The 27143-nt window shown below is 40.5% G+C and overlaps 1 protein-coding gene across 4 annotated transcripts in view; it reads right to left on the bottom strand.

Annotated features, from left to right (window-relative positions):
• The window catches only part of DAAM1 (dishevelled associated activator of morphogenesis 1), a 161449-nt gene extending 134904 nt beyond the window's left edge, over nucleotides 1-26545 (bottom strand). For 2 of the 4 annotated variants that reach the window (XM_074327417.2, XM_074327416.2), the window contains exon 1: nucleotides 26420-26545. Coding sequence is in view for 2 of the 4 variants with exons in the window: in XM_074327412.2 (XP_074183513.1) it covers nucleotides 26069-26188 (120 nt within the window). In the remaining 2 variants the exon portion in view is untranslated. Of the gene's footprint in view, nucleotides 1-26068; nucleotides 26204-26419 lie in introns of those variants that run through there. The other 2 variants (XM_074327412.2, XM_074327413.2) reach the window with 1 other exon arrangement.
• Between the last annotated feature and the right edge of the window lie 598 nt (nucleotides 26546-27143).

Genomic DNA, 27143 nt, shown 5'->3' with positions numbered 1-27143 from the left:
TTCAGCTCTTAAGTTACGCTCGGGTGGAGAACAGCTCAGAGGAAACACCAAGAGAATGATTTTAGAGAAACTAATCTGGGCATAACCCAAGTACATGTTCCTGTGGAATTATTAATAACTCAGGGGTCCTTTATGTTTGTTTGAACCCTCCATGTCTAGCTGAAAAAAAAGGCATATTTCTTTTTTTCTCCTCAGGGAGAATAAAAGCAGGAAAGTAAAATTCCTGGTAATGTCATATCCAGTCAAACAGGAAGGTTTGTAGGCTCAGGGCTGAAAGGTTTCCAGAGCTACACTGAGCCAATCTGAAAATCATTTATTTGACTTTCATTGGTTTCATTTCCTCCAAATTATCATTCAGCTCCCTGCTCCCACACCCACCAAGACAAGAGGAAATATTTTCGTAAACACAATAAAAACATACTGTTAAAGAAACACCTGAGATGTGGAGAAATTGAAAGACTCATTGCTGGTGGGAATATACAATAGCGCAGCCACTCAGGAAAACAGCCTAGCAGTTCCTCAAATATTAAACATAGTCACCATATGACCCAGCAATTCCATACCTAGGTATTACCCAAGAGAACCGAAAACACATGTTCACACAAAAACTTATACACAAATGCTGACAGCAGCATTATTCATAATAGCCAGAGAATGGAAACAACCAAAATGTCCATTAAGAAACAAAATGTGGTATATCCATAAAATGGAATATTACCTGGCAGCAAAAAAAGAATTAAGCACTGATACATGCTATGACATGGATGAACTTTTGAAAATGCACTAAATGAAAGCCAGTCACAAAAGACTACATATTGTATGACTCCATTTATATGAAATGTCCAGAATAGGCCAATCTATACAGACAGAAAGCAGAGTAACGGTTGCCTGGGATGGGGATGGGGTGGGGGTACACAGATGGCTGCTAATGCCTATGGGGCTCCTTCAGGAAGAGCTGAAAATGTTCTAGGGTTAGATGGTGGTGATGGCTGTACAACTCTGTGAATAAACCAATGAACTGTCAAAAAACCAATTAACTGTACTCTAAAATAGGTGATTTATGTACGTGAAATAGATCTCAAAAAGCTGAGGAAGGAAAGGAAGAAGGGAGGGAAGGAGGGAGGGAGTGAGGGAATACAGACCTAAAATGTCTCACCTGGAATAGTAATTATTCTTCTTGGGGTATTTTTTAAAAACTTTTTATCTTGCCATGACCACAGACTCATAAGTAGTTGGGAAAAAAATTACAGAAAAGTCCCCAGCATTCCCCATTGATGATAGCTTACATAACTATGGTATATTTATTAAAACTAGGCAATTGGTACTGATACATTATAGTTAACGAGACAACAGACTACAGATCTTACTCCGATTTCTAGGGATGCCTTTTGAAAACAGCTTCTGGATTGTCATTTTTGAGGTTATACTCCTACTCTTTTTACCTGAAACAGCAGTCACTCTGGTTATTACAGGAAGTTAATGAATAATTCTAGTGACACAGATATGAGCGGTAGACATTTTAACACTTCCCAGTTCCAAATTTGCTTTGGGAAGACACTGAGTTACCATTAGTGAAATATCCACCAAAGCACACGAAGTTCATGTATACTTTAAGGGCCCTTCAAACTCATTGTGTTACTCACCAAGCTTTTTCCCTAGAAGGGAACACGGTGAGTCTTTCTCTAGAGCAGTGTTGATGATGTGCTATGACAACTAACTACAGCTCTCACACAGAATCTTTCCTTAGGTGGACGCAGAACTTGCAATTAGCCCTCCTAGTTCATTCTGCATGAAAATAGACTGTTGGAGGGTTGACGGATAAAAGGAAAATAGCTCCTGTTAAAGAGAGTAGATAGCTTTTTAATTTCCGTGTGGGCAATGACAAGAAATTCCTGCTCAAGTGAAGTCTTCCACGAAGTTCCCGAAACCCTCTTACATCTTCTCAGCTTTATAACTTAGAAGCAACAATTGTTGCTCAATTGTTTAATAATCAGATTTCTCACGTAAGACTCCCTTATGTTCCTTTTTGCTCTCTTCCTTTTATTTCTTAACTTTTGGCTCTTCTGCTTTAGTAAAAAGTGAGGTGGGCCAGAGAAAGTCATTTCAGTTTCTCATCATCTGATGAGAAACAATAAACGGGAAAGGAGGAAAGGAAGAGGGTGAAATTATTATTATTATTATTATTATTATTATTATTATTTTAATTGAAACTCCTCAAGAGCAAGTACTGTGGCTTTCAAGTACCGTTACTTACATAACGCTGGCAAACAATGTGTACCCAGTTAGTGTGTGGGGGACTGAACAGTGATATACCTGGATAAGGGTGAGGGAGCAATCCCTGTTCCCTTCCTTGTCACCTGCTACATGTAGAACACAAGCCAAAGTGGTTGGCTCATCTATAAAACTGTTAGCTTAGAGGGTGAAACTGTTGACCGACGTGAAGCAGTTGGCTTTCCCGCAGTTAACAAGAAAGCGTTTCTACACAAGGAGATGACCTAGCTCCCTGAGGAGCGTGGGGAAGCAAGCAGCCTGCCAGGGGCCTGCAGCAGCGGTCGGCACTGCCTTGGTCCTGCCAACCAGGAAGAATCTGAACAGGAAATACTCAACACCCCACCCCCAGGTGTGGAGCTGAGATGGACATGGCACCCTTTGCAAACTGTCACCAGACACTTGTTCTAGTTATCCTGGATCACCCACAGCTCCAAATGCCCAAGGAAAACCAAGGGAAGGAAATCCTAGACATCACAGCGAGCTTCGGAGGGACATTCGACTTCATGCTACCACCTCAGGCAGAAACAGGCGCCCAGACTAAGCTTGTTAATAACAATGTGGCTTCTATCTTGATGGCATGTTGATGTAATAATGGCAATAGGTGACCACCACTGCAGATAAATGAACTCTGAGGTTGCCCTTTGGAAGATGGCAAAATCCAGGAAAGAGACCAAAGACTCTGCTTGGACAATGGTTAAAATCAGGGCAAGGTAAAGCACGCCAGAAACACAACAGGGGAAGGGTCATAGCACTGGGTGAAAAGAAAAAGAAACTGTCTTCTGCCCATGGCATCACTATGGTTTTTTTAAAAACTTAAGTTTAAAAAGAAGTTTCCCCATTACCTCCCTCCACGCACCCCAACTAGTGAAAGAAGCCCACACCCAAACAAGACTTAAGTTTACAAATATGTACACCACATAACCTTTTATTCAAGGGTGGGAATAGATTTGAGTCCCCTGGTATTACAACTTAAACAATTTTTCTTTCCATATAAGTATGTGCTGCACTCTCAGCGGGCGGTGGTGTCAGCTTACACCCTCCACCAGGCTAGTGAAGAGCAGCAGCTCAGGTAGGGGGATGAGGAGTGGCCTGTAAGTCGTGGGGTCTTCATCCTGGCTCCACTGTTAACTAACAGGGCAACACTGAAACACTCGGTGTAAAATGGGAAGGTGGGATTAGCAGTGGTTTTCAATACTTTTAAAACTGTGAAACTCTTTATCCAAATAAAACCTCATGGAGAACCCCAATATATAGAAGAGTTGGAAGCAGACAGGCAGGTTAAAGCTGAGAAAGGGGGGGATGAGGGGGAGTCTCCCCTCAGGCACCCTCTGGAGTTGGGACTCTACAGCACATAGTATGAAAACCACTGAGATCTCTTGAAACAAAAACTCCACCCTACTTGAAAAACTTAAACTGAAATCAAGAAAAAAAGAAAGTGTATAGAGTAATGGTTTCTAACACCGAACTCTTGGTGGGTAGGAAAGGAGTGGGGGTGGGAAGGTATTACAAGGGGCTTTTCATAAGCATGTAAAATGTCTCATACAGATATGTATGCCCATTTTTCCAAATGAATTTATGTGCTGTGATTAATAAAACTGAAATCCATTTACGTGTTACTGAATTCATGGTCATGTGGGAATCTACAGTTTCTTTTTAAATTAAAAAGGAATCATCACGTTGGGAACCACTGGTAAAGAGGACGCAATATTCCATGTGAATTAAACAACATAAGTAAATCTCCTTAACAGAAATTACAGTGGCCTTTTTTTATTTTAAAGATTCTACTACCAACACTGTCAAACTAGTTAGATGCCCTTGTCTACTAGCTGCGGCTATTAGAATGTTGCTTAGAGGATTCTGAGGCCGAGCCCAGGCTGGGTAGGAAAGAAATGTCACGTTAGATAAGCATTAGATAAACACTGTCTGCCACTGCTGTGGAGGAAATAGGAAGTGGGGGAAGGGACACGTGTATCTGACATCCAGGGCCGTGTCAGATAATCATCTAAGATGTAATGGTTAGTGGAAACCTGAGTTCTAACTTTGATTCTGTCATTACAATAAATTTATTACTAAGCAAATCACTCATTTCAGGTTTCAATTTTGCCAGGTCTCAAAAGGAGGGATCCTGACTTCTGATGCAGAACAGTGAGAGTCAATTCAGACAGTGACAGATACACTCCCTTAGAAGCCAGGGGAGACAACAAAACAGTAACGGAACTGGTGAGCTAATCCAAACCTCTCCGTATTACGTGAGGGAAATGGAAGCCCAAGAGACTGATTGTTGGGCAAAGTTACACAAGTAGATAGCAAGTTAAAGAATCTGCATTCCCCCACTGGAAAGGTTTCTAAAACATGAGCCATAATACGTGGTTTGAAACTTTGACTTAATTACTTGTATTGGGAGAACAAACTCATAATATAAGGGCTTTTGGTTTGATGCTATAAAAAAATTCTCACTTCAAGAAAGTTCATGCCTCTCAACTAGATGACTGATTATACTAAATAAATCATAGCTATAAAATAAACTTATTATTTTGTCACTTTTAAGCTTAGGTATGAAAAATGTTCCTTTACTAAAACAAAAAAAAGATAAATTACACATTTGAGACTTTCAGTAAACACAAACCAAATAATAGTTGCCAATCTTGATAGAAAATTAATGATATCCTACAAACTGTTCAAGTTTGACCCACTTAGGACCAGCCCTTTTAAAAAATGAAACCTACATAAATTTTAAAATGTGAATTCATTCATCCTATAGTCTATCTAAAACTTTTATAATGAGAATTAACAAGGGGTGGCAGATTCAGAAAATCACAGAGCAGTGCTTTACATTCCTTAAATCAATTTTTTTTTTTGGTAAATTCATTAAATAATATGGACCTCCTTACCAATAACAAGTATGTTTGAATACTTTCAGTCTAGAACTTTACCAGCCACAGAATAAGAATAATCTCTCTTCTATTTCACATAAAGATATTTCACAAGATTTTGCCATTGCAAGTCAAGAATACATAGAAAATTAAGGCAAAACACCTCATGGTCCATTTTACACTGGCGATGTCATTTGTCCACAGGATGACCCTCTCCTCAGGATCTGGGTCCTTACTCCAGAGAATTCTCTCCTAACAAACTACACCACTGGGTCAAACCAAGCAAATGTATAGGGACTATCTGCCAACACTTGCCTTACTAGAAAGCTCCACAGGATATGTTGTGCGTTTTGTTGGTTACTTCTTGAATGAAAACAGATAGCCTCAGTGCCTCAAAACAAAGCCCCAGAAAAAAGTCAGTGAACAGAACCATGATAATACGGAATACTCATAAGTGGTCTTCTCTAAAATGTGCTGGGAAACACTGCATTATATTCTATTACTAGATTACCATAACCACCTAAACATTAGTTTCAAAACATGAACCCTTCTATATGCTTAGAAGAGGAGTACTTTCTCTGTTTAAACTAGAACAAGCCTAAAGCACTGAAGGAAGGAGAAAAAACATTTTCTCCACGATATTGAGTTATGACATATTGATGGCATGACGACAATCGGACTGTGAGTACAGAACTTTTCTAATGTTAGGTGCTGTAGAGCAATGCTTTAAATATTTTAGCTAAGCGTTTGAGTATGTTTTACAACACCATTTATAAACAAAAAGTACTGGGTATAACATTTCTTTTATCACATAAACCATTCTAATATAAACTTCTGCCTCCCTCCTCATAATATTTGGATTATTTCATTGTTCTACCTCCTATTCTTCCAAACATGTTCAGTCCAGTGGAAAAACTACATATCACATCCCTGATCTGTCTCTGTAGCAATCTCACTATCAGCAGAACAACTACATACAGTAAGAAGACGACTGAGGCAAACTCTAGGAAATGCAAATTGGCCGTAAAAGGACAGGAGCTGACCTAAGCTTTCCCTCCAGATAATGAGGAAAGGGCTTGTTAAGATAATTGATTTTGCAAATCTGCAGCCAGAGACCCTTAATCACAGAGAAATATTTTTGGTCATTTTAAATGTGCCTGGAGGTCTCATAAGTTTCCTTTTAATGGGTTCCATGATTGTTTACCGTATTTATGAAAAGTTCTGGTAGCTTCATATTTGCATTGCTAATCAACCTCTTCTATATTCAAAACGTTGATAAATGGGCAAACAGTCCACTTGAGAAAGGAAAAATACAAATAGTCTAGAGAGAACAAGATCTGTTTAACAAATTTTTTAAATGCAAATTAAAATACAATGTGATAGCATTTCTCAGTTGCTCAGTCACAGGACAGAGATGGGACAAATGAAAGATGCTTTAGGACCCTAATTCAGTGTCAACTGGCAAAACCTTTCTTGAGGACATTTTGGCAGCACTTAACAAAAACCTTTAAAATTATACACCTTTTGACCCATTTATTTCTAAGAAAATAATCTGAAACATGAAAAAACAGGTTCATAATAGTTTTTAATGGAAAAAACATTAAGAAAATGATTACCCTATACAGCACACGAAATGGAAATAAATGCCGCCACTAAGAAGTTTAAGACTTTTAATAACATCACATCCATTAGGATGGCTACTATCAAAAAAGATAACAAATTTGGTGAGGATATGCACTTCTGCTGCTGGGAATGTAAAACGGTACAGCTGCTCTGTAAAATAGTACTGCAGTTTCTCAAAATATTAAAAATAGAACTACCATATAATCCAGGCTCTAGGTATAGTCCCACCTCTAAGCATATATCCAAAAAAATTGAAAGCATGGTCTCAAAGAGATATTTGCACACCCATGTTCATAGTAGGATTAGTCACCATAGCCAAGAGATGGAAACAACCTAAATGTCCATCAATGGGTGAGTGGATAAACAAAATGTGGTATATATGAGGTGTGATCAAAAACTATGGTAAATGTTTAAATTTTTAAAAAAATTATTACAGTAAAAGACACGCTGCAATTAATCTTCCTCAAAATACTCCCCGTCGCTTCGAACACACTTATCCCATCGTTCTTGCCACTTTCTGAAGCAGTTCTGGAAGTCCTCTTTCGTGAGTGTCTGTAGTTGTGCTGTTATGGCTGCCTTGGTGTCCTGAATCAATTCAAAGTGTTTACCTTTCATGGTCATTTTGACTTTAGAGAAGAGCCAGGAGTCACATGGTGCCAGATCTGGTGAATAAGGCAGATGAAGACACACTGTAATGTTTTTATTGGACAGAAATTGCCAGACCAGAAGCGATGTGTGACACGGAGTCTTTCGTTGTGATCACAAAATATGGTGAATGCTGCTGCCAAGTGCCATCCAACAGAAAGGCAGGGATCTTCATTACTGCAAGTGGCACATCGAACCTTAGTAATAGTGTGTGACAAGTTTCAACTTGTTCGGAGTGGTCGGGTGTGAGCTACGGTTGAGAGAAGGTGTATTTTAAAGTGTGCCGTAAATCATCCTCCATCATGACAACACTACGTGTCACAGATCGCTTCTGGTATACAACAATTTCTGTCAAATAAAAACATTACGGTGTGTCTTCATCTACCTTATTCACCAGATCTGGAACTGTGCGACTTCTGGCTCTGCCCTAAAGTCAAAACGACCATGAAAGGTAAATGTTTTGAATCGATTCAGTACATCAAGGCAGCCACAACAGTGCAACTAAAGACACTCACAAAAGAGGACTTCCAGAACTGCTTCAGAAAGTGGCAAGAATGATGGGATAAGTGTGTTCAAAGTGAGGGGGAGTATTTTGAGGGGAATTAATGGCAATGTGTCTTTTACCGTAATAAATTTTTTTTTATTTAAACATTCACTGTATTGTTTGATCACATCTTGTACATACAATGAAATATTATGTAGCTTTAAAAAAGGAAGGAAATCCCGTCACATGCTACAAAATGGATGAACCTTGAGGACCTTATCTAAGTGAATTAAGCCAGTCACAAAAGGACAAATACTATATGATTCCACTTATATGAGGTTTCTAAAGTAGTCAAATTCATAGATAAAAGATTAAAATGGTAGTTACCAGGGGGTAGGGAACGAGGGCAAAGGGGAATTTTTAATTGGTATAGAGTTTCTGTTCTGCAAGATGAAAAGACTCTGGAGATACGTTTTACTATTGAACTGTATAGTTTAAAATGGTTAAGATGGTAAATATTATATGTTTTTTATAATAAAAAAGTTTTAATAACTTGAAATATACTTATGACAACATTTAGTTGAGGGAAGGATGCAAAAGAATGCAGATAATACATAATTAAAAATATTTTTTAAACTTCATGAAGATATTTTCCCATGATACTAACAATTGCCTACTTTGTAAGATTTTTCTCTATTTTCTTATGCCTTCCTATTTTACTTATTTTTTTATATAGTGACCTGTATTAATTTTATAATCAACAAATAAGTTTCTGACTTAATAGTTTCAGAATAGCCTTAAAAATTCCCCAGGCTGGGCAGTACAACATTTGTCAGAGAAGGGGCTGCTTTTAGGGAAAAACCGAAGATTTAGAAATGAGTAATTCTAAAAGATATTACTTGGTATCTTTTCAGTGGAATGCTATTTGTGGCCCAGTAGGTCCTCCAAGGATTACCTTTGACTTTCTCTTTCTTTCAGTTAAGCCAATGGTTCTCAAAGTGTGGTTTGGGGAGCCCTAAAGGGCCTCATACTTTGTCAGGGTGTTTATGAGTTCAAAACAATTTTCATAATAACATTAAGATGCTATTTGCCGTATTCTCTCATTCTCAACAAGTATACAGTGGAATTTTCCAAAAATTTCAATACCCATGATGAAGTCATCACTCTGATGATAACATGAAATAGGTTTCATTATTGTTTTAATGAAAGAATAGAATTAAAGTTTCTCAGTTCTGATTTCTAACATGATTAATACATTACACAAACAAATTTCTTTGGGATCTTCAATATGTAACAGGATCAAAGTATCCTGAAACAAACAAACAAACAAAAAAAACAATTGAGAACCTGCTGGGCCAGACTATTCCACAGCTCTGTAGGAGTAGGAATTAACTTGTTAAAAAACACACAGCAATATAATGGCTCTTACCAACAGCAAAGCAAATGGATTTTCTCTGGAGATACAATTTACATACATGCAGAAAAGAAAACACTACATTCTATAGTCCTTTAGGATATTAACCAGTTTTGTATCTACCAGCAAATTTATTTCAGCATTTGTGATTATGAATGGATGAATGAGTGGATGGATGGATGGACAGATGGACATATATATCTGTTTTTCAATATCTCCTTTGAACTGGTCTTACCACCTTATTGGTTCCTTCACTACTTAATAAGTTAAATTAATTGTTGATGTGTTTATTTTATAATTTTGAGAATATTTTAAAACTCTTTGAAAATTATTCCTTAGCATCAACTGTCTACAAACAGATCAATTTCTGTATACAAGTCATAAGATTAATAAAAACAGAGAGCTAAATAATTAATAATCTTCTAAAACAGAAAGCACCAGGCCCAGATGGGTTCACTGGTGAATTCTACAAAACATTTAAGGAAAAACTTATACCAATTCTCTACAATCTTTTCAAAGGATGGAAGCAAAGGGAATACTTCCTACCTCATTCTATGAGGCCACCATTATGCTAATAGTAAAATCAGACAAAGATAAAAAAAACTACAGAACCAATATCTCTCACAAACTTTAGGTGCAAAAATCCTCAACAAAATACTATCAAATTGAATTCAACAATGTGTAAAAAGAATTATATACCACAATCAGTGGTATTTATCCGAGGTAAGCAAATCACATGAACATAATAGAGGCAGAAAAAGTATATGACAAAATCCAACAACCATTCATGATTAAATAAATAAATAAATACATACATACATACATACATACATAAATAAATAAATAAATAAATAAATAAATAAATAAATCTCAGTAAACTAGAACTAGAGCTGAACTTTCTTAACTTGATAAAAACTATCTACCAGAAAATCAGGTGCAGGATACAAGGTTAATAATAAAAGTCAATTGCTTTCCTATATACCAACAATAAATAAGTGGAATTTAAAATTAAAAACACAATACCATTTATAGTAGTACCCCCCAAAAAAATTAAATGCTTAGGTATAAATCTAACAAAATATATAAATATTTATATGAGGAAAATTACAAAACTCTGACAAATGAAATCAAAGAACTAAATAAATGGAGAGATATTCCATGTTCATGGATAAGAAGACACACTACTGTCAAGATGTCAGTTCTTCCCAAATTACCACACCCATATGGCTGCTTTTCCTACAATGGCAGAATTGAATAATTGGCAGAGACAGCAGGGCCCATAAAGCCTAAAATATTTACTAGCTGGCCTTTTACAGAAAAAGTTCTGTATCCCCTATTTTAAGTTATTATGTTTTTCATTAAGCTTTTACTTATCTAAACCCAACGCTATTTTTTCCTCCAAAACAAAATTTAAAATACATAACCTCTTCTACTTTCTTTCAATGGCAGTTACATAAAATTATTCTTTTAAGACAATATTAAGTGTTGCATTTTTTAAATAGAATATTCCAACAGTGAAGATTTAAAATATACATCATGTTCTTTGAGGAAAAAGGATATGTCTCTGGAGATCCTACAGACATGAAATAACTAGCAAAACTTTATTATAAAAAAGCAATTATTTTATGATCTTCACAACTTTAAAAATCTGGCGATTTTCCAAGACTCAAAACTGAAACACCTTCCTCCTTAAGAAATTTTTCCTTTTATGGAGGCTAAAACCTGATTTAACAAAAACACGTAGACCAAAGAACTAAACAAATCCAAGTATCACTTAATGAATCTATATCTTGTATATTTTCTATAAGAATTTAAACTGTACTAATTCACACACTGTAAAGTATATCACCTTTAGACTTCTCTCAATAATAGGACTCTGAAAAACTTAACATACTTGCTCTACTCCCAAATGTTTTTCTATAATAAATATCTATACACATATGTAAATTATATCTGTATAGTAAATTATATCTATAGTCTATTTACCAAATAAGCTTTTCTATGTCTAGTGATGAGATAGGTCTATGGCATTAATTATTTTCATCTTAACTAATTGACAGGAAACAGAGAGAGATGTTGTATGGTGAGGTCCAGACTGTGGGAAATTCTTTAAGACAAATAACCCAGTTCTCTTCACAAGTAATTTGCAAGGAAAAATGCTGCACATCAGATTTAGAGAAGCTTAAAGGATATATCAAAAACTGCGACATATGAACAAATGTTTTTAAAAGTGAAAGGTAAATTTGAAAACTGATGAAATGTTTGGTAATTTTAAAGTAATATAAATTATTATAGGTATGATACTGGTATTTTAGTTATGTTTTTAAAGAGAGTCTTGATTTTTTTGGACATAAATGCTAAAATATTTACAGAGGAAATTATAAGATGTCTGGAATATGCTTTAAAATAATCCCAGAGATGATAGAAAGTAGTTAGGGGTATAAATGAAAGAATAGTCATGAATTGATAATTGGTGAAGCTGTGGGTAAATGAAGGATTCTGATACTAGCTATATTAGTAATTGCACATGTGTGTGTATATATGCAGGAAATTTTCAATAAAACTTATAATTTTCATTTTCACTCTACTTGAAGCAAGAAAAGTAGGCATGGAAAGCAATAAGTCTCAGGGAGAGACATTTTAGGAATTTGAATGGGTGGGGGGGTCCTGAAAAACAATTATGAAGTGTCATTTATTTTTGGATTTTGGATTTTCATCTTAATAATCATCAACAGAAATTATTGGCATAATTTCTGTTATCTGGTATCATGGGCAGAACTTTAAATCACCCCTTCTATTGTCTTTTGAGTGAGTGGACCCTATGGATATAATGAGATATCACTCTCATTATTATGTTACATTATATGGTCAAAGGAAGATTTCCCTGGGTGGGACCGACCTAATCAGTGAGACCATAAAGTTAGCCTTTTCTCTGGCTGATTGCAGAGAAGAAAATCAGAGAAATGTGCTCCAGCTAGCCTGAAGAAAGCAAACATTCACATGTGAACGGCCAATGTGGGCCATGTGGGTGGCCTCTAGGAGCTAAAAGCAGTCCCTGGCCAACAGCTAGCAGTCCTTAGTCCTATGGTGACAAGAAAATAAATTCTGCCAACATCCATTGAGCTTGGAGGAATCTCCTGAGCCCCAGATGAGAACTGTAGCCTTGGCTGACATGTTAGTTTTACCCTGGTGAGGCCCTGAGCGAGCACCTAGCCACAGCATGCCCAGACTGCTGGCCTGGTGGAGTTTAAAGCTGCTAAATTTGTGGTAATTCGTTATGCAGCAATAAAGCCAATATACCTGGCTAAGCATCTTATACCTGAATAAGACTGCAGTACCTCAAAGGCTACCTCTGCACATGGGTTTATGATTCCTCCGGCACCAAGTGAGTACCTAAACATTCAGCAAGTTAACTTTTTAGGCAGTGTTTCTCAAAGGACCATGAATCCAAATTTGAGAAACCTTTAGCCACATAATCCCTTATAAATGAAATATTTCTTTTCGAACACACAGTTAGCTTTAAAGGCAAGATTACACACTTGAGTGCTTTTTACAGTGTAAAGGCTTATACAGCAGAAAAGTCCTGCAAAAGAATCAAATGGAACAAGTTTTGAAACAAGGTTTGACTAAGCCAAATGTATCTCTAAAACCTTAGCTTATCATCACAGCAGGTATAAAATAGTTCAAAGTTTTCTATCCTTTAATATCCTAGCTCACAGTATAAGAAAAATGTGTGCCAGAATCCATTACAATAAAAATTTCTTTATAACAGAGTTTCCCCTGTCTCATGTGGTCCATAAATATTAAGGAATCATCACAGTGATTCCTTGTCCATGATGTATGCATATTTATTTAGAGGGAAAATTGAGATACACATGAAGAAAACAAATGGAAAAGTAAGTCATAGATATTATCGTTAAGGTCTAAAATTATTTCTAAAGTTGAACTTAGTCTGATTCTTTTTAGCCTATCTTTTTTTTTTTTTGAAATAACATCTTTATTGAGACATAATTCATATACCATACAATTGACCCATTTAACACATACAGTTTAGTGGGTCTTAGTACAATAGTCCCCCCCTTAGTCACGGTTTTGCTTTCTGTGGTTTCAGTCACCAGCAATCAACCATCATCTGAAAATATTAAACTTCCCCAACCATCAACATCATCTGCTCCTGACATTCAACCATCAACATAACTCAGATGATTCAAGATCAGCCAAAGCAGACTATCCTCCTTTTCACATAGAAGGCCAATGGTGGCCTAAGGCTGCATCACAATGCCTAGTCACGTGCCTCACTTCATCTTCTAGGCATTTGGTCCTCTCCAACCATCACAGCAAGGGTGAGCACAGTACAATAAGATATCTGAGAGAGGGGGAGACCACATTCACAGAACTTTTATTACAGTGTCTTTTTATAATTGTTCTATTTTATTGGGAGTTACTGTTGTTAATCTCTTACTGTACACAATTTACAAATTAAACTGTACCATAGGTATGCAAGTATAGGAAAAAAACATAGCATACGAAGTCAGACAATGTAGTTCGGGAACTCATCCTAGAAAAAGTGCTATGTACCTCATTGCTGAATATCACTACAGTCACCTTCGAAGTACTCCCCTTGGGAAGCTATGCACTAACACCAGCGCCTAGTTTACCCTTCAAAGCAATTTTGGGAGTCTTTCTGGAATGGCCATCAGAGCTGTCGTTGTAGTACGCCTGATGTCCTGAATGTCATCAAAATGTCTTCCTTTCAATATTTCCTTTATCTTTGGGTAAAGAAAGAAGTCATTGGGGGCCAGATCAAGTGAGTAGGGAGGGTGTTCCAATACAGTGATTCGCTTACTAGCTAAAAACTCCCTCACAGACGGTGTTGTGTGAGCTGGTGCATTGTCATGATGCAAGAGCCATGAATTGTTGGTGTAAAGTTCAGGTCGTCTAACTTTTTCACACAGCCTTTTCAGCACTTCCAAATAGTAAACTTGGTTAACTGTTTGTCCAGTTGGTACAGATTCATAATGAATAATCCCTCTGATATCAAAAAAGGCTAGCAATATCACTGCAACAAGTTCTCGAACTTAATTGTCACACCTCATATATAGGGTATGGTACTATCCATAGTTTCAGGCATCCATGGTCCCCCTCTGGGGGATTTGAGACATATCCCCCGCAGACAACGGGGGACAATTGTATATCTACAAACCATTACTACTAATTTTAGAACACTTTCACCACCCCTAAAAAGAAACCCTGTGTTCTGTCTTTCTTTTTAACTGTCATTCTCTCTTTAATACCACGTCATACTAACAAATTTTTCTCTAGTACTAGAAAACATTGGCCATCTGAGACTCAAAATCAGCATTTAGGGAAGAAAAGAACTGAAGGTAGAAGATTTGATCTACAGGCATAACAAATACTGGGAAAACTGAGTTTTGTAGAGTATTGCTTCCTGTAACTACTGCTGTGAACATTCCTTTGAAAACACGAACATGATCCAAATAAGCAAAACATGAAACTACTTGCCAGTGAAAGTCTTCCATGGGGGAGACTCTTCACCTATTGCACAATGTAATTTGTTTAGTTCAGAACCTGAAGACAGAGGATGAACTGGGCTTTATTTAAGTAAAACAAGAGTTCTGTATTCCAAAGGAAAACATCTGGAATTTAAAACAGCATTCCAAAATGTTCACACCCAACATTTAAACATTTTTTACATGCCAAAATGAATGAATGATGTTTAAGGTGTTGCTTCTATGGCTTATGAGATAGTCCATTAAACGCCCAGCATAATATTTCCTCCTAAAACTTAGTTATTTCCTTGCCTCTGCTATGCTTGATAGAAACCTGGATCTGAGATTCTAAGCAAAATCCAAGTGAAAGGAGCCTTTTTATTCTATTTCCTGTCTTTGGTAGTTACAAATTGGGTTCTTTAGTCCTCCATGGTGGCACATGGCATAGACTAAAGAAGGAAACTTGCAACCAAGAAATCTATCCCATGTTTATGAAGTCAGAGAGAAAAGTCTGACGGGAAACTCCCTGAGTTAAACTCAGCTGTGAAATGTCTAGATCCTGCGTAGGACTTAGATTTTTCTAGAGTAGAAGCTAGTGAAAGCATTTACTACCCCTCTCCCACTCACTTTATCTCAAAGGCACTGTGGTGTCGGCCATTTGTGATTGGGTAATTTCTGTTTCCTTATCTTTTAAACAGTAGGTTAACATGCAAATTGAATCCTCCCAGGGAAGCATCTTGTAACTTCCACAGGTTTTTCAGTAAAGCCTGCCAAAATGTGACAAAACTTAAAGATTATTAGAAGCATTAGGTTCCACGTATTAGATAATGCACACTATACTTCCTGTAAAGATCAATCCTTTTCACAAATTCAAAATTCTAGAAAAGTTAAAAAAAAAAACAAAAAACAAACAAACAAACGAAAAAAACATTCACACCAAAATGGATGCAAAATTTTTAAAAACAAAGCTGGGCATTTAACCAGCCAGCCATCTGGGCCCAGCACACATCTGGAACTAGAACCACACTTCCCAAATGCAAGATCATTTGCTCTTCCCACTAGTTTTCAGTCCTGGCTAAATATCAGAATTACCTGGGGGGCTTTCAGAGTCCTGGAGATTGGGTCCAAAGTCCAGATCTACTGAATCAAACTCCCTAGGCATCTCCTTTCCAAAGTCCACCATGGAGAATTCTGATGCCCATCCAGGGTCCAGAACCAACACCCAGCCTTCAGGAAGAGGCATGGATCCCTTCAGAAGTCCCACCTATGCCTCTGAGAAGGGGCTCTGGTTTACCTTTTAACTGAAACTGTGTGTTTCTCCAAGCATTATCTTTGCATTCATTTCTCAAGACCTGAGCTTGGGTTGGTTAATTAAAACTTCACAACGTTCCCCCTTTGTACACTGAAAATCTTATCAATGTCTTTTCTGAGGCAAGTCTGAGTGTTGCCAAAGCCCAAATTTATAGTCACATCTTAAAGACATTCTATTTAAGGGTGAGGGGTGAAAATGGAATGTCACTGTTAATCCTTTTCAGAGCTCTTCCCACACTGCTGATTTGAGATAAGTTGTCATGTTTAAAGGCTGAAGCTTCCCTCCCCCACACACCCCTTTTTTAAAGCATTTTGGCCTTTGGCAGTAATGACAGAGATGACCTTTTCTTTTCCCAAAGCCTCATCTTCCTCACTCACAGATAACATTACTGATCTACCAACACAGGCCATGGGCTTCAAAGCTGTTTACCCACTAGCCCTGGTGGGCTTGCCCTGACCCAGCATCAGCATCTCACGGAGTCCCCTGTCGTGACCAAGGACATATCCTTCAAACGTGGCTGGCCTCCCGGGCAGTGGTCATGGAAGAATGGAGGAGTGACCCCAAAGGGCCTAATCCACTGACCTTTACTTTACTCTAACCAACTGCCCAAATAAATAAAAACAGCAGGATAGCTCAGTTTCCCAGATGAATTCCAATTTATCCTTAAATATCCAAGCTTGATACAGTGTTTAAAGTTCTCAGGCCATCCAAAATTTGTCAAAAGGCTCTCAGCTGGGGCTGATTTTGCCCCTCAGGGGACATTTGGCAATGTCTGGAGACATTTTTGGTTGTTACAACTGGGGGAAAAGTTGCTCCTGGCATCTAGTGGGTAGAGGCTAAGGACGCTGCTAAACATCTTACAGCGCACAGCACAGCTCCCACAACAAAGACAGACCCAGTCTGAACGCCAAGAGTGCTCCGGTTGAGAGACCCTGGATTGGGTCATTTGCCAGCTTACTGCTGGATAAATGTTTGAAGAGACTCTCATCGCAGTTCAATTTAGTTTAAAATAAGGATCACATACTCAAAAGTCCTTCAAGGGCCACGGCGCTGAAGAAATAGCCTGGAAACAAAGTGGCTGTGGATGGGCCACTAGAGTGTGGTGTGAGGTCTGCGACAACGCAGAATGTAAGTGCTCACTAAAATCATTCCAGTTTTTACAATAACACTGTGCCGGCCAAACAAAACACGACAGCTGCATCCTGTGTACCACTGGTGGTCAAACTGTGGGGTAAAGAGATCTTCAATTTAAACAACCAGATGACACTGTCGAGCCTCGGCCCTTATATCCTACAGAACTTACGGATCCCTGGGACTAGAGGACGTGAGTACGTAGAAGCTGTTCAGTTAAGGATAACAGACTAAGGTTCAGGTCTTGAGAGTGTAGCTCCAGCCAAGAACAGGGTCTCAGGTACTTTGTGCTAAGGGCAGGGGCCAGCTGACCCTAGGGAAATCCAATAGCTATTACACCAATATTACACAACACCACATAGGGAGGTCATTACTTTAAGATGACACCTCGCTCATACAATTTAGAATTTTCACATTGTTTGACAGATGAGGAAACCAGAGGCTCAGGATATTTCAAGGAACTGCCAAGATTGCCCCAATCCGAACTTAAAATCCACTCGTGTTTCTTTTTTTCCTCTGTGCGATAGCAAAGCAGCAACCAAAAGGCAAAGGGATTTCATTCAAGGTATCAAACATTCGTGACTAAACTCTCCACCAACATAAAGAAGTTACATGTAGATGTTAAATTGAAACCTCCTCAGCATCTTCCTCACTCCTCATCAGAAACCTCATTAACACATTGGCCCCAAGTCACTGCTTTAAGATCTCTTCCACAGAACAGAAGAGCTCAAGTGGGTTAAACACCTCCAGCCCTCCTGTCAGAGCAGGCTGTAGCAGTTCGAAAGCCTAGTCAGCAGGAGCAGAAGGACACGCCATCTGAATATCCCCACGTGTACGCATGCTTTCTGGTGGAATTCCTGGCCAGAAGAGACAGTATAAACAAAGGCGATCCAGAGGGAAACAAATGATAAGATAAGTGAAACCCAGTAACTCCCTCTGTCCTCCCTTCCACCTACTTCCTCCAACTTGTTCCATCAGAAAAACAATCTGGAGAATTAAAATGTAAGCCATCCCGTCTCTACTGCCACACAGCTCCCTCTCCTAAGGTAGGAGATTAAAGGGGGAGCTGTGCTTCTTGGTGAGGCCGGTGATTGTGGCTCCCCTTCTATGGAAACTGGTGGCCTGAGGACAGCAGTCTCCCTGTGCCCAAAGGGAGGCCCTGAGAGCAGAACTTGCAAGGAAGCCATTCTCTGGTCCTCCAGACTCAAATTACAACCCAAGGAGTGTAGAAGGTGGAGTATGGAAGAAAGGAAGCTTCAGTTGCAGCCTGAAAAGAAATTGGGTCAAACTAAAAATAACATTTTTTTATGTTTCAAATCAACCTCTTAGCAGAAAATGTTATAGGCAAGGCAGTGTCTTGCTGCAGCTCCTAGAATATCTGTAGTTGGAAGTGCTACCTACTCACAGAATGTGAAGCCTTAAACAGGTCATAGAGGTTTCTAGGCCAATCCAACCTCTATCCTTGATTTTAAAACTATCAAAATATAATAACAGGCCATTCACTGAACCTTCCAAAAACATGATGCAATCTCAGCCATCAGCTTCAACTCAGCACAATTCATTCCACAACCTCTCTGATTATTAGTTCAAATTACCATTGAGCGCTGGGGAGGGGAGAGAAGTACCTCTAATGCAATCCCACTGTGGCACACAAGCAGAATAGGAAACAAATTATCATCGTTGTTTCTTTTGCCACCATCATCCTAAATCAAAAAACAACCATTAATATGGGATAACGGTAAATGCATTTAAAAAAAAAAAATCCTAAATCATTTACCTTGGACAGAACCATAGGAGACTGTCTGTATCCACAAATGCACCAACTTTCAAGAATAAAACAGAGAATGCAACAAGGTCCTTCATATGGCTTAATCTGTCCATTTCATTTTCTTTAACTTTTTACAATAAGTTTTATACTAAATTCTCAGGATTTAGAAGGGCTCCTAGTCTAACCTTGTTACAGAACTGCAGTTTCTAACTTAACTTGTGTCTAGACATTACACTGCGCGGTTTTACCAGATCTCTGTGAAACAAATGCAGACACACGCGTACACCTAGACACACCTGAACAATCTGACTCACCCGGTCAATGATGTTGACCACCACCCTTCACTCTTCTTCTAGGGTACAAATCTGCAGAAGCTTTGTAAAAGAACAGCGAAGGCAGAAGTAGCAAAAAACACACTTAATGACTTTGGTCACACCCCCAAGAAAGGGAAAAGACCGAGGCTGTGGGGCTTTGGCAAAGTTTCAGGAAGTTTCCCCTAGTCTTCACCCACTCTTCACAAGTGGACACCTGTCAGAAGCACATATAGTTCCTTTGCCAGCTATTGGCAAAGTCTTGCCTCCAACTCAGGGGGTCTGGAAAAACTAAGACCCCCACCAGTTCATTTTATATTATGACACCATCTTTTGCCCGCAGCAGGAATGACGATGTACTGGTATCTCCACAGTGTACTATCCAGCCTCTTTTGGGGCCAAGAGCACGATGAGTTACAAAAAAAAAAAAAAAAAAAAGAAAGAAAAAAAAAGTTGACTAGGATTACAGGTGCAGTTTGTGGCTCCAAACCAAGGCAAAGCTAAGCCATGCCCTTGACCTGGTTTGTACGTCACTAACAAACTGAGCTTAGCCAACAAGCCAGAATATAAAAACCCATCTCAAAAACAAAAGATGGGCATCTGTATTCCCCAGACAATGCCCAGGGCTCGGATCTGGGCTATCTACTCTTGGAAGTCTAAATTCAGAAAGTCCATCTGATGGGCAACATTTGCCAATCTGACGGATTTTTTTTTTCTTTTTTTTTTCAGAAATGAAAAGGACAAAGACCAGTTTAATAGGTGACCCTAATTGTGTACCTGGCAGAAATACAAGTAACCTTCAATTCCAATCCTGGTGCAATTTATAGAACAGAATGAGCTCAGGTTGTTACTAAAGGTGAATGACATACTTAGGAAGTATAACAGATGAATGAAAAAATAAAAAGCTTCTGAAATCAATGTCTGTTGAATGAATATTATGTTTGAATAGCCTAATGACTAACAAGCCTTTTGTTTTTATTTTCCTTCCCTGGCAATAATATACTTTTAGGGCATAACTTTCCTATTATTTCCCTACATGGTACAGTTTGTGTTTTACTCAATTGTCTTCATCGAATATTGTCAAAGAGGCACAATATCCAGCTTTAAGCCAAAAGGAAAAGATCTATTGTAAGTCAGGAAATCACACCAACTACATTGGAAATTGAACTTGCTTCCCTAGTTTTCCACATTTAATTCACAATAGGGGCTATGGTTTAAAAGAATTGCAATTGTATATTTGATACCAAATTTGGTACACTGTAAAAATAAATAAAACTCTCTCTTCTGAGATGGGGGGAAAAAGCTTATTTTAATATCTAAGGATACTCAATATTAGATTACATGTTTGACTACTGCTCAAGTGTTCATTATTTTCTTTTCAAAAGAGCTTTTACAATTTATGTTAAAAGACAACAGGGAGGAGGGAAGAAGCCAAGAGGTTCTGGGAGTCTTACCTCTGAAGGCAGGCTTCTGGCCCTGTTCTGGATAAGAAGGGCTTTCTTTCTTCAGATAAGGGATTCAACCTACTGAAAAGTTATCTCCATTAACAAATAGGGCCTAATGCTGGACAGGCTCCAAAAAGATTCGGGACATAAGAGCATTTCCTTTTTCAAATAGTTTACCGATCGTTCACATAGCAAAACGAAGGGAGTTCAAAGGTTTTATCGTGCAAATAAGCAAATACAACGTTTTTTTAATTTCATGCTGTATTTTCTGCTCCAGTAAATCAGACTGTAAGAAGTCATTAAGTGTAGAAGCAGTTTCATTCTCAATCAACCTAGCACTTACTGACCCAGCACTGTTTCAGAATTAAGAGATGCAAAGGAAGCTGTGGCTCCCTCACCTTGATGGAGAGAAAAGAATATAATATATAGGAAAACTAGAGGCAAGGCGAGAGTGTGTGAGGGGTGGGGGTATAAAAAAACTAGACTGCCTGGGTCCCTAACCTGGTCTGCCACTTACCAGCTGTGTAACTGGAGAAGGCAAGTTCCTTTACTCCATGCCTCAGTTTCCTCACCTGTACAATGGTGACAATAGTACCTACTTCATACAGTTGTTGTGAGGTGGCGATGGTTAAGAGTTTGACTATTGGTATCACATTAGCGGTAAGTGTTAAGTTGTGTGGTCAGGGGAAGGGCTCTAAGGGAGAAGGAGCAGAGTGGGTAGTGAAAGCTGAAGGATAGGATGGGAAGACTTCCTGGAAGCGGTGGCACTCAAGCTGAATCTGAAAGCACAAGGAGAATGAAGACACTCAAATAAGTGCACAGTCCCGTTTAGGAGAACCATCACTGCAGAAGTTCACAGACAGAGGTAAAAACCAGGTGAGTTTAAACATCAACAAGGAAAATAAGCTCCCCAGAGATGAGGGGTGTGTATTTGGTAACGTCATTATAACGGGGGGGGAGGAGGGCTCTGTATGCTTGTTGCTGGGCTGCTGGGATTTCCCATTTAACTCATTTTTAGACTCCTGTACTATGAATGCAAACGCACTCTGAAATGCTCAGTTCTCTGTTCCTAGAACAGTAGAAAAGATGCCAGAAAAAGAAAAGGTAACCACGTTTTCTTGCTGCTGAAATAGTCTGCTAGAGTGGGGTGTAGGTCACCAAAATCAACTTGTATCTCTTCACCTGTCCTTCCTTCAGTGGGGGTGCTAAGTAGTGGCATGGGGGAAGGTTGGGGGGGGGGGGCACTTCAGCTCCGTCCTTCAATTTCATTCTATCAGCAGTTCTCAGTTACCCTAAGCAAAATCTGTATAAAAAGACAGTACACTTGCTAAGTGAGTGTAACTTCAACAGAGGTATTGTCAGCCCTGGCTTGCCCACCCTGCCCTACCAACATACAGAAACTGCCCTCCTTCCCTATTGCTTAAATGTTACCTGTGCTATCAGTTGCCCCTACACTGAGTTCTCAGGGAAACCACGAATAACTGACGCTGTGAGTGTTTTAAGTTATACATTCGTTTAGATTTCCCTCATTACCAAGTTAGAAATTGTAATGTCAAAATAAGTGACAGCAGTCTACATTCCTTATTCAGAGGAGAAAAATTAAAAACAAAATAGAATTTTCATTTTGCCTGGTGTCCCTTCTAGAGATTAAACAAGGTTGTTAACCTCAATTGGCAAGGTTGCTTTGTTTCCTGCAATGTAAGGGTAGGCTTAACACTTGGAAATACCAGGAGCATGACACGAAGCCAGAAGGGGCCCCACAGAAGTTACAAGCTCTGTGATTATTTCCTGAACCAAACACCTAACAGGCTCTCAGTGGTACCAAGCTTTGTTGGAAAAACTTGTTTCCCCCTGATCCAACAGCTGTAAGTGATTTCACAGAACTCAAGATTTTCAAGCCAAAGCCACTCTTTATACCATCCCCAAAATATTTACAAAGTGAAACACTCAATCTTAACTGTATTTTGTTTGTAAACACCTTATTTGTTCTAATGATCATACTACCAATACCAAATGCAGCCTTCTAAACACAGTAGCTCAAATAAAACCACACGCACGTTCTTAACACCTACAGCGTGTCCACAAAGCAAGAAAGCCAGTATTCAAATTCCTTGGCACCTATTCATTGAGCTCCTAGGAGCACCACCCAAGGACATGACCCACCACACCCTTTACTATCACACCTCCTCACTAATTCATACTTCTGAAAACACACAGAACCCGACTTACTGGATGGTAACAGAATGGTACAAATATTGGACTAACGTCTCCCACCCTGTTCCTCTCTCACATCAGCCAGCCCAGGACAACTGATCCTGTCTATAGAACAACTCCATCCCACAGGAGAGGTTACTGTTCAGCTCTCTACCCAGATGGTACCCTGGGAGTCATTGGTGGCCTGGCAAAAGCTTCTAGGTATCTTTGTCTTAGTCTCTCTCCCTATTCTCCCATCATATACCTCCTGGGCAAGTTACCTGGGCCAAGGATAGTACAATGGAAAGAAATCTAGAAATGTCTGGTTTAGGGTTATAAGAATTATAGGAGGAAAAAAGTCTATGTGGGTGAATGTGTTTCAAGAGCAAATAATTATGAAACATGTTTCTATTTCAAACACATGGAAGGCCTTTTATACTTCAAATCACATGCTACACAGGAATTTTGGTTTATGCTGAGAGGCAACTGCTTGACAGAAAGCTAAGAGGAATATTACAATTGATGACAGAACTACCAGTGGAAATAATACAGCTCTTGGATCTCCAATCCTGGCTCCACTACTTTATATTGATTCAACAAATATTTATTAAATACCTACATGACCAAAAACTGCTTTAAATGCTGGAGAGATAGAGATAGACAAGACAAAGACACTGCTCTCAAAGATCTTAGGGGAGTGAGGAAAAAACCCATACGTTGGAATTGGCGTCAGAATTATAGGGAGACAGTAAGTAAACAGGTAATTAAATGAGACTGTTTTTTCAGTTAATGATAAGCTCTAGGACAAAAATAAAGAGTGAGTGATTCTAGATCCAGACCTGTAATAAATGCAGACTTCTCAGAACCCACCCCCCCTCCAAAAAAAAGAGTGAGTGACAACTTCTAATCCCACGTCCTCATGGGGATGTAACCACCTGCTTCTTAGAGATGAGGACTGTCAACCACGTGGCACACAGCATCTGCAGCATTCATTTACCTGCACACATAGAGAGATGCTCACAGACACACACACACACCTTAATGGCACTATCTGTCATAATCAACCTTGGTATGAAATGAGAGCAGAAGGAAAACAAAATATTTGTGAAATTTAATTATACTTAATGCAATTACATCACAAATAACTGCATTTGTCAAGAATCTGTAAAAAGGCAAAACCTAAACAATGCTAAGATAAAAGGATAAATAACAGTCCAGATCCTGGGTTAATAGCAGTAGTATTAGAGATAATATTACAAATAGTAACATGGCTACCTTGCCCACTTTGCAGCACTGCCATGAAGAGCCACAGTATTTTTCCATACAATAAGGCTCGGTGTCCGTAGCTGGGTTTAAACTCTAGTGTTCAGATTTCTTTGAGAAAAATAAAAGACAATGACCAAATCCTTCTTAGCGTCACAAGATTTTATACCTTGAATCAACTTTAGGAAACTCTCTGTACACTCTCCCCACATTACCAACGAGGTCCCCAGAGGTAAAGCATTCACCTAACAGTGGGATAGCCAGTGATGACAGAGCCAGTGTAGGGCCAGCCAGGCTTTTAGATTTTATCAGAACTACAAGGGATGGCAGTGACTTCCAGAATTCAATTTCAGTTACTGTCCCTAAAGACTTCAATGAGTTGCACCTATGGCAAACTGAGGATCTTTACTGGTGGCCAGAGATTTGTCTTCAAGCAGAAGAGAGAGCCCCCTCCCTGAGAAAGCTGCTTCCAACACTATAATACATGTTACTAGGAAAATGATGCAGCTAGCCTGAAAGGGGAAAGATACCTTTCAATTGTAATTTTCAGAGTTTGCCTCAGGAAAAAGGCTCCAAACAATTATGTCTGGGAAAGGAGGTGGAGAAACCAGCCAGGTATGGGAACTCCAGAGAGAAAGGGGCTAAGAATTGTGTCCAAGATATTTACAAGAGAATGGACAGAGCCCCCGGGCTGTGAAAGGGACGAGGAGGAGAAAGCAGCTGGGCCCAAAGCAAGTACTTGACCACACCCACAGGCCACGCCCTCCCAGCTGCCAGCAGAGCCACATCGAATTGAAACAGCAGTGAGAGCAGTTAAGATTCCGACGGCAGGAGTCGCCATGGCAACGGGATTCATCTTGCAGGCAAACTCCGCTTCAATTCACTAAGTCCTTCTCGAGCCTCAAGAAACTACCAGCTTAATGGGAGCAAAACTGTCACGGGTGGCATTTACTGTTGATGCTCACCTGGGGGTGGAGATGGGAATCAAGGGGGCGGGGTTGGGAGAAAGGGAATGTAGGTAGCTATTCCTGGGCCCACTAAAATATTTTATGAGGGCAAGAGGCAGAACACCCCAAACCCAGGCTGTCAGCAACTTGAGAGCAGAGCCATTAGCAGGGTTTGATGAATGAGTAGGCGAGCGAACAAGAGGGGCAGGGGAAGGAAATCCAGAGGGCTTTATAGAGTTCTCGGGCCTCGTGCACGTCTCCAATCGGAGGGCAAGTGGATCACAAGAAGCTGGATTTTCCGCATCAGCTGGGAAAACCCGATTACCCAGCCTGCCTGCCCCACAAGCGAGCCTTATCATTAGATTATTTGACACCCCACCGCTTTACCACCTCCCAACCCAGGGCTCCGGGCAGACGCTTCGCCCCAGCTCAGGTGCTCTTTGTCGAGGGAGCAATCAGTGCAGGGGGGACGAAGATGCGCCCTCCCCGGAGGGACTGGGGGCAAAAGAGCTCTGAGGCTCCTCGAACCCGGTCCGCAGGCGGCGCAGCCTCCCCTCGCCGCTGTGCGCCAACACCCCTTGCTCCTTCTGCAACGCGGGTTTCCCCTCCTGCCTCTTTTGAAACCTCCAGCTTACAACTTTGCCTGAATTACAGTCACCCCATCCCTTTCGAATGAAGCGTGAAGTGAGGGTGTCAGGGATGGTGGACGTTCTGCTCAGAGTCCCTCCTTCCTGGTCGCCACCTCCGAATCCACCAAGGCTGCCTCAGGATTCCCCCTCCGCCAGCAGCTCCCGACAGCAGCAGTGCGCGCAACCCGCAGCCGAGGCCACGACCCCCAGCGCCCCATCCCCCGGGTGCCTGCAGCAAGACGGCTGTACCTGGTACCCTGCCTGCTCTCTTGGCATCCGAGCGCCTCTGAAAGAAAGGAGGGAGGGACCCTCATCCTCTGGGGCGCCTTCCTCCGGGCTCGCAGCGCTTTGCGCCGTGCTTGCAGCCATTTTTCCAAATCCAGCTTGGCAGCCCGGAGCTGTCTAGGTCCTGTTCGCACCCAGACCTAACCTGAAGGACGGGTTTAATATTTACCTACTGGCCCGGGAGCTCCAGGGAAGCAGCGGGAGGGCGCGCCGCAAACCCAGAGCCCGGCCCGAAGAAGCGCGCCCACCTCCGCTCCACCGCTTGGTGCCACTTAATGAATGAGTGCGGCGGGCGAGGCGGCGCATCCCCCTTACCTGAGCAACCCCTGCATGCTGGAAAGGCGGCTCTGCGCTCCGGGTACAATGGGACCCGGTTAAACAGTTTCCTTCACAGCCGCTCGTAGGTTACCAACTCGCAGGTGACATCACCCTCTCCTCCGCTGATAGGATACAATGTAGCGCCCAGTGCGCATGGACTCCCCGGCCTGGCCCATCGACTCCTGGTAGTTGTAGTCCCAATACCGCAAGCAGAGCCTGGGTAGCCACGCTACCGAGGTTAGCACAACTACAATTCCCGACGCATTCCTCGGCATCTTCCTCCCCGCCCCTAGTCCCGCCTCCGCCGGGACACCCCGGCCCTCCCCTCGTTGCAGCCTTGCAGTGTTAGCGGTGGCGGTGCAGAAGCTAAGCTGCGGGCTGCGCGGGCTAGAGACTGGGGGAACCCTGCCGTGGTGCTCTTTGACTTGACCTCCACTCGTCCCAGTGAGGGCTCTCAGGGCCCCGAAGGGTTCTGGGCTAGTGCGCACCGGCCAGGCAGCTCTGACCAACCCTGCTCTGTTGGCCTCAGCTGAAAAGAGACGATTAAGTCTCTCACTGTCTTCCCTACGCGTAAACTAATTAATAGGACGCACGGGTTTCTGGGTTAAATGCGGTCCTGGAATTCCCCCAAGCCCCAGAGGATGAGGCGAAGCCGACCCCGCAGGAGAGAAATCCCCGCGTGTCCCACTTGGTACAATTCACCTTTCTGTCTTCTCTTCAC

The sequence above is a fragment of the Rhinolophus sinicus genome, chromosome 3 (genome assembly GCF_057876585.1).
Source record: "Rhinolophus sinicus isolate RSI-liver-muscle chromosome 3, RSI-T2T, whole genome shotgun sequence".
Classification (NCBI taxonomy): Eukaryota; Metazoa; Chordata; class Mammalia; order Chiroptera; family Rhinolophidae; genus Rhinolophus; species Rhinolophus sinicus.
This window is presented reverse-complemented; position numbering and strand designations above follow the sequence as displayed.